Source organism: Ascaphus truei, chromosome 13, assembly GCF_040206685.1.
Source record: "Ascaphus truei isolate aAscTru1 chromosome 13, aAscTru1.hap1, whole genome shotgun sequence".
Taxonomy (NCBI): Eukaryota; Metazoa; Chordata; class Amphibia; order Anura; family Ascaphidae; genus Ascaphus; species Ascaphus truei.
Window position 1 is genome coordinate 5,386,907 of NC_134495.1, and position 12,232 is coordinate 5,399,138.

General features: G+C 46.7%; 1 protein-coding gene across 2 annotated transcripts in view; it reads right to left on the reverse strand.

Moving 5' to 3' along the window:
* Nucleotides 1–5,379, reverse strand: part of MAPKAPK5 (MAPK activated protein kinase 5) — a 35,450-nt gene extending 30,071 nt beyond the window's left edge. The window contains exons 1-2 of one of the 2 annotated variants that reach the window (XM_075568150.1): nt 4,676–5,379; nt 841–914 (exon numbers count right to left, since the gene is read on the reverse strand). In XM_075568150.1, the coding sequence (XP_075424265.1) occupies nt 841–914; nt 4,676–4,711 (110 nt within the window). In that variant the 5' untranslated portion in view covers nt 4,712–5,379. The remainder of the gene's footprint in view (nt 1–840; nt 915–4,675) is intronic. The other variant, XM_075568151.1, reaches the window with a different exon arrangement.
* Between the last annotated feature and the right edge of the window lie 6,853 nt (nt 5,380–12,232).

The following is a 12,232-nucleotide window of genomic DNA, read 5'->3' on the forward strand; positions in this document are numbered from 1 at the left end:
ACTTTAACAAATACATTACAAATACGTATAGGTGTAAATTTTGGTTAAAAAGGGCATTAAATCCCCCAGATGAGACCCCCTTCAATGTGTCAGTGGAATGAGTTCACTTTGGTGCTAGGAGGGGTTGCCCCTTTAAACATGGAGACACAGATCTGTGACAATGACTTGGAACTATCACGGAATGCCAGGCTGGCACGGCCACAATGTAGCATGAGAGCTATTGTCAGCATCGCCAGGATCGGCACTGCTATCTGAGAACAGAGCCGTCAAGAACCCCAAAAGGAAGCAGTTTGCTCCCTCGGTATAAATAGATGGAGCCTGAAGCACAGGTGCGATACATGGAGCCCGGTATAACTGTACAGTTGGCCCACAGGGCACAGTGGCTTAAAAAAAACTCTAAGGGCCACACCTAAACTTGAAAAGTAAAGTCTCCCTTACTTAATGCCCAAATGTACAAAGCACTCTTCACCCCAATCACGACATGCACTATGCCATCATTCAGTCGTTTAGGAAAACATTTTTTGGGGGGGGGGGGGGGGGTGCTCTGTAATGTGTTGCAGTCCCCTCATCTTCTCCAATGTAGCTGCATTTACAGCATAGCTTCATTAACCTTTTCCGTGCCCATACATTGGGCACAGGCCCTGGCACACAAGAGGCCCTGTTGATGTACAACATGGGGAGATGCTGGTTTTACAGGGGCTAAAATCAGACAAGCCGGCTCCCTCCACTCCCGTTTCTGCTGCTATAGCCATCACGTGACCGCAAATGCCGGAGATCTGGTTTGCACTTTGGTGCCGTCGGACCTCCAGCACTAAAACGAGAACAGATTCTCTCGCTTACCTCACTGGGCCGCTGATCCCAGCACCGAGCTTCTGAGTCCAGTTAATATTGTACTCTTCTAGGATGGAGGTCTCCTACATATTAAAAAAAAGAAGAAATGAAGGATAAATATCAAACAAGGACAAGAGTTTACAGAATTCCCATTTATAGGTGTTTTTTTAATGGAACCAACACATTATAACAAGTTCCTATATTCAGTGAGTAATCTACAAGTCCTATATTTGTTTACAGGTGCAGATTCATCTATCCATGCAATTATATCGTTACCCTAAAAGGCAAGGGACCCATAGGAATATCTCCTAGTCTTACACAGGTCCCCAAAACCTGCTTTATTCACCACACTGTCACACCATGGTTCAACTGCAGCAAAGGATTCTGGGTACATGTTCTTTTTAAGCTTCCGATCCATTTTGAACATGGATTTCCATTGGAGCTTCCACACGCTGCGTTACATTGTTTGCACAGCAAAGTCCGTGTTAAGCAAGTACAGAACCAGAAAGAATGAACCCACCTCGTTCCTCGTCTTATTTCACTGGAGCTCATTATCTACCAAGGATCCAACAGTTTGACCTCTAAGATGCTGGAGAAACCTGGTCAATGAAACTAAATCAAGTAGATGGCATACCCGCAGCTAGCTTTCCTTTTAAAGTATGCACTGTTTAAGAAAGCAATGGTACAAAAAGGAATAGAATGGCTATTTAACCCTTTCGCTCCCAGAGGGGTCTGCCACAAATCCCTGCACTGCTAATATAGAACAATAAAGGCAAAGAGTCCTTGTGCACCAGAGCTTACAATTAAATCCTGGTGTTGCGCAGAAAAAAGGGAATTGCCCAGTCTGGAGATTCAGCTTCTCCAAGAGTAACAAGACGAAATATTCTGATTGTCAGAATAATTAAACAGGAGAAATCTGGGAACATATTTACGATAGCAGATTGCATCAGTTGCTGAAAGGCAGGGGAAATATTTTCATATCGTGCGACTGTTTGTATTCCCATTTTGAAATCTGTTTGCACAAACGTATTTTTTTTTTTGCTCTCGTTGATCACTTGATTAGTAGAAGAAATAAATGAGAAGCAGCAGGATTATTTTAGCGGTACAGAATGGGTAGTGAATTGAAAGGAGAGATCTCTTGCAAGTAAAAACGGAACCGTTTCATATATTTAAGGAGGTGGGGGGAGGAGGGGGGGGGGTCCTCTTATAAAGCTTTAAAAAAAGGCTTTACGTCAAAGCATTTTCACCTATTTGGCTTTACTGTAGCAGCTCAACATAAATAAAATTTGCCGAAGGGATCTGCATCAGATATTCAAGAAACCTGAGCAAAACGTTTCGGAGATGCTGATGGACATGGGGAAATGTCTTCACTTCACAAACAGATCTCCAGGGTGATAAAAAGTGAGATAACCAGTCATGGAGACAGAAGACAACAACCTCATATCTGCCCCACTTAACTCAAACCAGTACAATTTATGAGAATTGTACCCTTAAACCAAGCACTGTTTTTCCTGTAACATCGGAGTAGAAGTCCCGTTCACCCAATAACACCTCTTCACTAACGGGTAGGGTTACAAGGCTTGGGGGATTCATCATCTACTAATCTGAAGCATTTAGTGTCCTTGGGTGCAAAGACCTTCACCAGCTTGTTTAGCCCGATTATACACATTTAGGTACAGTATTTGTACCTTTGTACAGGCAACAATGAGCAGAACCATATAAACACAGCATTAAGTTCACTTATTTGTATTGTACTTCAGACGTTAAGACATGACAACGGCTCTTTTATGGTTCTCAACAGGACAAACTCCACGCAAGTCTGTTAGTTTTATGGCTGGCAGCAAGCCACAACTCTTTTAGGATCTAGAGCAGTGTTTCCCAACTCCAGTCCTCAGGGAACTCCAACAGGCCAGGTCTCAAGGATATCACTGCTCCAGCACAGGTGGGTCAATCAGCGGCTCAGTCATTTTGACTGACCCACCTGTGCTGGAGCAGGGATATCCTTGAGACCTGACCAGGTGGGGTTCCCTGAGGACTGGAGTTGAGAAACACTGCTCTAGAAAGAACAGAGGACATGCAATGGACATGGGCACTCACAGTGTACAGCTGTAGCTTCAAGGATATTGATTTAGACTACAAAATAAGTTAACCCTTTGGTAGGATTCCTGATAATAATAATACTAGCATGTTCTTGTATAGCGCTGCTAGTTTTACGTATATTTTGCAGGCACATTTCCCTGCCCTGTGGAGCTTACAATCTATTTTTTGGTGCCTGAGGCACTAAGTGACTTGCCCAAGGTCACAAGGAGCTGACACCAGGAATTGAACCAGGTTCCCCTGAATCAAATTCAGTGCCAGTCAGTGTCTTTCCTCACTGAGCCGCTCCTTCTCCCATGATCAGTGGAAGGATCCTTAATGTGTAGTCTATGATTTAAGGAGAATTTGAAATGTCTTCTAACAATAGACCAACCAAGACAATAAAATAACCACAAAAAGTGATATGAACAACATATTTTTTACAAGGGCGCTTGGTCGTGTTAAACACTACTCTGCAGCATGAAACATTATATGATCATCTTTGAGAAATGACAGAGATAGTGAATAATTAATGCAAATGTGTAGTTTGCAGAACTTCCACAAAGCAGGTAGTCTTAATATATCTGACCATTACAAAGAGATTAACACAATCAACATCATTCTATTGGGTCTCAAACTCGCAAATCAGACCCGACATCTCAATGTGCGAGTTACCTTTATAGCAAGCTGCTCTTTACATATGCCTTTCTTTAAAGTGTCAAAGGATAACAATGGTCAGCGGGAGTGTAGGGTAGATAATGGAAGGGAGCAACATTGAGACTATTCTCAATGATTTAATAAAAGTTAACTTTATGACCCAAATTTTTAGGGCCAATGTGCAAGCTCAAGCTTAGGTCTGCAGGAAGTTGATCGACACAACCAGCGGTGCCCTCCGATTGTAAATAAACACTACAGAATAAAGAAATCCTAACTATGACACTTACCTGTATAATGTTTTTTTCTACTTGGAAATCAGACACCCTTTAATTATAGATGTGGACTCCAACATGCCAGCCTAACCCTTACCCCAATCTGCCAACTCTTACTCCAACATGCCAGCCTAACCCTTACCCCAATCTGTCAACACTTACCCCACCCAACATGCCAGCCTAACCCTTACCCCAATCTGTCAACCTATACCCCAACATGCCAGCCTAACCCTTACCCCAATCTGCTAACTCTTACTCCAACATGCCAGCCTAACCCTTAACCCAATCTGCCAACCCTTATTCCAACATGCCAGCCTAACCCTTACCCCAATCTGCCAACTCTTATTCCAACATGCCAGCCTAACCCTTACCCCAATCTGTCAACCCATACCCCAACATGCCAGCCTAACCCTTACCACAATCTGCCAACTCTTACTCCAACATGCCAGCCTAACCCTTACCCCAAGCTGTCAACCTATACCCCAACATGCCAGACTAAACCTTACCCCAATCTGCCAACTCTTACTCCAACATGCCAGCCTAACCCTTACCCCCACCTGTCAACACTTACCCCACCCAACATGCCAACCCTTACCCCAACATGCCAGCCTAACCCTTACCAAAACATGCCTGCCTAAACCTTACCCCAATATACCAGCCTTTACCCTACCCTGCTTAATAAGGTAGAAAAGAATTGACGCTAAATAAGGGGGGGGGGGGTATAAAGCCGGCTGCCGGCTATATATATATATCCTATACCCTGCCAGCGAAGTGGGGGTGAAAGGTCCCTAGTTCCACACGACCAGCAGCCCTAACCCTGAAGCGGGATCTTCCTTTACCTTAATGTTTTTGTCCATGTCGTTAACCTGAGACATCCTGGACCTGGCAGGTGAGCACAAGGCCCCGGGTACCGCAGGAGGGTCAGCGGGGACAAGACATGAAAACACCGGCCGGTTTCCTGACAATGTCACCGCTGTGAGGAGGGGACACACCGGGGGGACCAGGAGAAGAAGGGGACACACACCGGGGGACCGGAGAAGGGCCCCGGAGCTGGCTGCTCTTCTCCCCCTTCCCCCAGGGCGGTGCGGCTGCACCTCTCCCCCTTCCCCCGGAGCCGGCTGCTCCTCTTCCCCCGGAGCCGGCTGCTCCTCTCTCCCTGAACCCGGAGCCGGCTGCTCCTCTCTCCCTGCCCCCGGAGCCGGCTGCTCCTCTCTCCCTGCCCCCGGAGCCGGCTGCTCCTCTCTCCCTGCCCCCGGAGCCGGCTGCTCCTCTTCCCCTGGGACGGGGCGGCTGCTCCTCTCCCCCTGGGACAGGGCGACTGCTCCTCTCCCCCTGGGATGGGGCGGCTGCTCCTCTCGCCCTTCTCTCGGGGCCCCGGTGCGCGGCACTCGCTCTCCCTGGCTTCGGACTCCGGAGCCGCTGAGATACGGAGCCGGCCTCCTAACTACAACATCCCCTGCCAGCCCTCTTCGCTGCGAGTGCGGGCTCGCGCATTGCCTGTTCCGGCCAGGCGCCGGCTGGGCTGCCACACCCCTACAAACCAGTGACGCGCCACATGTCACCGAGCATCAGAGTCTCACAGAAACATCTAACACCGGGAAACGGGGGCGGGGGTCTAATATTTTTTTTCCCGGGAGTCCAGCTATGAGAAGGCAACAGGCATCTCATCGGGCATTCCAGGTAACGCGCCAGAGTTAAAGTAGGACCCATCGTGCGTGCCATTCACAAAGGGGGGGAGGCTTTCGGAACTTCAGTCGCTTAGTGATTATGAAACGCCGGAGATGAGGACGAGATGGCCATGTTGGTTATGGTCACACAGAGCTCTGTTGCCCTAAATGTCTTTATTTCCTGCGGCCAGCAGGGGGACGTGGCAGTAACAACCAATAGATACATCTCCCCACAGTACTCTTCATAGCAGTAACGACCAATACATACATCTCCCCACAGTACTCTTCATAGCAGTAACGACCAATACATACATCTCCCCACAGTACTCTTCATAGCAGTAACGACCAATACATACATCTCCCCACAGTACTCTTCATAGCAGTAACGACCAATACATACATCTCCCCACAGTACTCTTCATAGCAGTAACGACCAATACATACATCTCCCCACAGTACTCTTCATAGCGGTAACGACCAATACATACATCTCCCCACAGTACTCTTCATAGCGGTAACGACCAATACATACATCTCCCCACAGTACTCTTCATAGCGGTAACGACCAATACATACATCTCCCCACAGTACTCTTCATAGCGGTAACGACCAATACATACATCTCCCCACAGTACTCTTCATAGCGGTAACGACCAATACATACATCTCCCCACAGTACTCTTCATAGCGGTAACGACCAATACATACATCTCCCCACAGTACTCTTCATAGCGGTAACGACCAATACATACATCTCCCCACAGTACTCTTCATAGCAGTAACGACCAATACATACATCTCCCCACAGTACTCTTCATAGCAGTAACGACCAATACATACATCTCCCCACAGTACTCTTCATAGCAGTAATGACCAATACATACATCTCCCCACAGTACTCTACATAGCAGTAACGACCAATACATACATCTCCCCACAGTACTCTTCATAGCAGTAACGACCAATACATACATCTCCCCACAGTACTCTTCATAGCAGTAACGACCAATACATACATCTCCCCACAGTACTCTTCATAGCAGTAACAACCAATACATACATCTCCCACAGTACTCTACATAGCAGTAACAACCAATACATACATCTCCCCACAGTACTCTTCATAGCAGTAACAACCAATACATACATCTCCCCACAGTACTCTTCATAGCAGTAACGACTAATACATACATCTCCCCACAGTACTCTTCATAGCAGTAACGACTAATACATACATCTCCCCACAGTACTCTTCATAGCAGTAACGACCAATACATACATCTCCCCACAGTACTCTTCATAGCAGTAACAACCAATACATACATCTCCCACAGTACTCTACATAGCAGTAACAACTAATACATACATCTCCCCACAGTACTCTTCATAGCAGTAACAACTAATACATACATCTCCCCACAGTACTCTTCATAGCAGTAACGACCAATACATACATCCCCACAGTACTCTACATAGCAGTAACAACTAATACATACATCCCCACAGTACTCTTTGCTTGGTGGTAATGACGCTGCCTTTGAGTGAATCCCGGGGTCAGCTTTTTGTGACCTACGGCACCGGAAATTAGGTTGTAAGCCTGCGCTTATAGCGCCGTCGACGTGACGGGGACGTCACGCTGCGGTCGCAGGAAAAATCAAATTGACTTGACTTCCAGCGATCGCGACCAAGCCGTCGCTCCGTCGCGTCTACTATAAGTGCACGCGACGACGGCAATACATTTGTTTTGCCGCGACGTCACATCGCCGTCGCCAGCACTATAAGCGCAGCCGTAGCTCTACGGGGCAGGGACGTCATTGTTCCTGCAAAATACTATGTACAGTGCAGCGTACACTGTGAGGACGGCATAAGGAAACATATAGGTGCACTTTAGTTATTTTTATGTCGACGTGGGATAGAGGGGCATAAAAGCTACTGAAAAATGTAGACATTTTAACATAACTTTTGTATTTTATTTATTTGCGCGCGTTAATACGGAGACGCAGCAGGAGTGGGAATAAAGTCCCTCGCGTAAAACCTTTTGTGTCATTGGGTGAAGGTTTCGAGGTTCCACCAGTGGGTGCAGGAGACGGGCAATGGAGCTGTCCCATGGTATCTCCCACTGGCCTGAAGAGGCACTGCGGGTCTTTATTAGGATAGGACCGAAATACAGGTGCTGAACTTGCTACATAGATACAAGGCATGATATGGTATCAGAGATATCCACCCCAGTGACCTGTCAGACAAATTTGGGGTGGGAGGAAACGGCAGCATATTGCACTCTCTTGTAATCACTTCTATCACCATATTGAAGTGTATGCAATTAATGGTGCTAACTATCACTGGGACTGACCCAAAATCAGTCCGACTCGCACTAAATCATTGCGAGTTGATGGGTATACAGCTGGCAATATAGTCATTTAGGTGAGATGTCTAATTTTAAGAGGGTGATCCCATTGAAGTCTAAGGGGGTCACCTCCTGTTCACACCCATGTTCTATGCTGTGTAGCTGGACCCCTCTGCCCCCCCCTCCCCCTTGAGGTAATCTTATTAGAGTCTTTGGGTATCCATGATGCGGTAAAGATGGATTTCACGTCGGGCGATAGGTTTTGTCTTAAGTTTTGTACTGCACTGCAGACCATGTTAGCACATTATAAATACATGTTTCTATATTGAATTATAGGAGGGTGGTCCTACTAAAGTGTATGGTGTGTATAAGACGGTGATTGTAAACACAAGGGAGACTTTCTCGTGAGGGTGTGTTAGGAGAGGTTACAGTAGTAATTCCTTGTGCAGGATATGCATACCGGTGTACTCACTGTAATTAATGTGCATTATCATGGTTATTAATTCCTTGGTCATTCCTAAAATGTCATGTGCTCTGCCTCGGGCTCCTTGGGAAGTGTTGATAAACACTACAAAATAATTAGCTTTTCTTTGAATTTATGGCTGGCAAGTCAGTGAGTAGTGACAGTATCCTTATGATGTGCTGGTGGTCATTTTCATGTCAGGGCAGAATAAATCTCTCACTGGCCTCCTGCCTCCCAACTTCGCCCTCCACCATCTATACAACATACTGCTTGGAGAGTTATCTCTCTTCTAGGTCTGTCCCTGCCCCTCTCCAGATATCACTTCAATGGTTCCCCATCAAACTCTGCATTAACTATAAGATGCTACTTCTCTCCAAGTCTCTCTATCATTTTACAATGTGTAAATGTCTACTGTCGTGCGCTCAGGAGTGAGCTGGCAAAGAGTCTTATCCTTTCTACTTGCTTGTCGTGAGGGGATGTATAATCCGGAGTCCATGGCTCAGGCACTTGGGTCAGGTTCTGGAGTCCTCTTACTTCCTGCTGTGAACCTTCAATTCAGCAGTGCAGATAATGGCCGTGGCAGCAATGTGTGCGGCGTCTCGCTCGCGACGGCGATAAGGATCTCCCACAACCCCCTGGAACGTGTGCTCCCTGGACTGGAAAGCTGGAATGAACAACGAAACGAAAAGATCCGGAGCAGCCACCAGACCGACATCCTATCCGATTGTTGAAGCGGTCGGTCTCGTTGCTGCTCCGGATCTTTTCGTTTCGTTGGTTCTATATTATTTTACCCCATCTTACATCTTAGCTCTAATCTCCCGCTAAAACCCTTCATCTCCATAAGGCTGCGGCCATGGTGACCGCGCGTCCGTGCGCGTGTGCGTGACGTCACCCGCTTTTTAGCTCCAGCGATCTGTGGCCAGGGTAGACGCGACGGGAAGGCGTGTCGGGGGGCGTGGCTGTGACGTTACGGAGCTGGTTCGTCCTCATTGGGTGAACCGCTCATGTGACCTGCCCATCGCGCCGTGGAATCAAATTTAACTGATTCCTCGCGCTGTCGTACGCGCGGTCAATAGTCGCGATCATTGCCCTAAGGCATTGTGATCGCACCGCTCGCGCACGCCTCCGCGCCATCTCCCCGACCATGACCGCAGCCTTTCGCTCTGCTGAAGGCAGTCTCCTCTCTGCTCCGTCTGTCTCTACAGCACTCTCACATCTAAAACCTCATTTTACTTTTGACTCCCTCCCCAACATTGTATTGTATGTCTCTATTTATATAGCTCCAAAAGTGTACTCGGCGCTTCACAAAGAATACAGTACAGGGAATTATAATAATACAATACGCGCAGCAAAATCAGACAATAGGAAAGGAAATCCCTGCCCCGAAGAGCTTACAATCGAAGTGGTATGTTGGGAGAGTTACAGAGTCAGCAGGTGAGGGAATAAGTGCTGTAGATGGCAGTTCTGGGCCACAATGGGTGGTAGGAGTGGGACAGTAACCATGAGTGCAGGCTGTTGGGATGCTTGATTTGTGGGGCGATTTTTAAGGTTAGTCAGTATTAAAATGAGAGTGTTAACACAATTTACAAGGGAAGAGATGGCAGGGAGGCGTGGGAGAGAGCAGGTTTTATGTCTGGGTTCAGGTTTAGCGGAGATCCCCAGCAGCAGGAAGGAGTAGATAGAGGGTGTGAATAGAGGATTTGTGTGGGTGTTTTTTATTGAGGGGTAAAGAAGTTGTTGGGAGAGAGGTGTATAAATAATGGTGCAGTGGGGAAGTTGGAGAGAACAGAGACGTTCACAAAGGAGTGAGGAAACAGTAAACAGAAAACGCAATAGGGACGGCATAGTGAGATGCAGTGGGAGAGCCTTCCCAGGTGTTGTAGGATAGGAAGAGGTCAAATAATCACAGCTTTTAGAAAGTCACGTTCTCACAGTTGCAATGTTGTTGCTGTCCAGATCTTCCTTTAATCTTCACCTCCAATTTCAACTCCAAAATTAACTCCACAGACACTTTAAATGTGACACTTAAGATGTTACACAGCCACATGGCTCACAGCCAAGATAGACTGTCTTAAATACTCTGATCACGTGCATTTGACTAACAATTAAGGGAGGGGTTTGCTTAATCAACTAACAGAAACATACCAAATACTCTCCCATTGTACTTTCAGTGTCTCTTCTGCTAACACCTCCTCCTCCTCCATCGATCTCTCTGTGGGGGGTACCCCAGGGCTCTGTCCTGGGACCTCTTCTCTTTTCTCTGTACACACTTTCTCTAGGTGACCTAATCACATCTCTTGGGTTTTAATATCACCTCTATGCTGACGACACACAAATATACATTTCTACCCCTGACCTTACACCTGCGGTACAGACTAAAGTTTCTGAAGTTTCTAAACTAAAGTTTCTCTGCTATATCATCCTGGATGGCCCTCCGCCGACTTAAACGTAACATGACAAAGACGGAACTCCTCATATTTCCTCCCAAACTTGGCCCTACTACGTCCTTCCACACTACTGTTGGAAGTTCAATCATTCAACCAGTATCCCAAGCACGCTGCCTAGGGGGTCACACTCGACTCCTCTCTCACTTTCTCCTCTCACATTCAAAACATTTCTAAAACCAGTCGCTTTTTCCTCCGGAATATCACAAAGATACGCCCTTTCCTCTGTTGCTCGACTGCTAAAACTCTGACTCAGGCCCTCACTCCCAGCTGTCTCGATTACTGTAACCTCCTGCTGTCCGGCCTTCCTGCCTCGCACCTGTCTCCCCAACAATGTATCCTAAACGCTGCTGCCAGAATCATTCTACTCTTTCCTAAATCTGCTGAAATCCCTCTCCTGGCTTCCTATCAAATCCCGTATCACACATTCAATTCTCCTCCTGACTTTTAAAGCTTTACCCTCTTCTGCCCCTCCTTACATCTCAGCCCTAATTTCTTGCTATGCACTATACCGACTCTTGCGTTCTTCGCAAGGTTGTCTTCTCTCCACCCCTTTTTATCTAAAGCCCTCTCCCGCCTTAAACCTTTCTCACTGACCGCCCCATACCTCTGGAATGCCCTTCCCCTCAGTACCTGACTAGCACCCTCTCTATCCACCTTTAAGACCCACCTTAAAACACACCTGCTTAACGAAGCACGAGTAGCTCCGTGGCTAACACTATACACCTGATACATAAATCTTGGCCCCTTGCAGACGCACTTACCAGAATGCCCTCTTGTATCTGTATGCTCCTCCTACCAATTAGATTGTAAGCTCTTCAGAACAGGGACGCCTTTTCCTAAAAGTTACTTTTATGTCTGAAGCACTTATTCACATGATCTGTTATTTGTATTATTTGTGATTTATATGATTGTCACATGTATTACTGCTGTGAAGCGCTATGTACATTAATGGCGCTATATAAAGACATACATACATTTAGATTGCAAGCTCTGTGGGGCAGGAACTCTCTCATTCCTGTGGTTTCACTTCCTGTGTAACTTTGTATACTATCTCCTTGTACTGTCTGCATTTTAATTCTGTAAAGCGCTGCGTACATAGGTGGCACTATAGAAATAAACATACACACATACAAATGTGAGGCAGTAGGCACGCGGAACACAGGCTGGTGCAAAGAGACTCATTTACACAAGCGACCATCACCTCTTGATTGTAGTCAATCAACTGAAAGCTTTGATGTAAATTCAACATTGTTCTTGGTAACTGATCTTATTTTTTCTCAGCTTCGATGGTGAGCTGGGCGCTGCGTTATTACACGTGCAAGCTCGAGGTTTGATATTCCCCAGTTCCCACTGCGAATGAGCTGGCCCCAATCCCATATATGTCCATGAATTTGCCCCTTGGGTTTCTCATCGGGCGGCATTTGCGTGCGGCTAATGGGAGGAAACTGCAGAGCAAGAAACACAAATAACGCCTA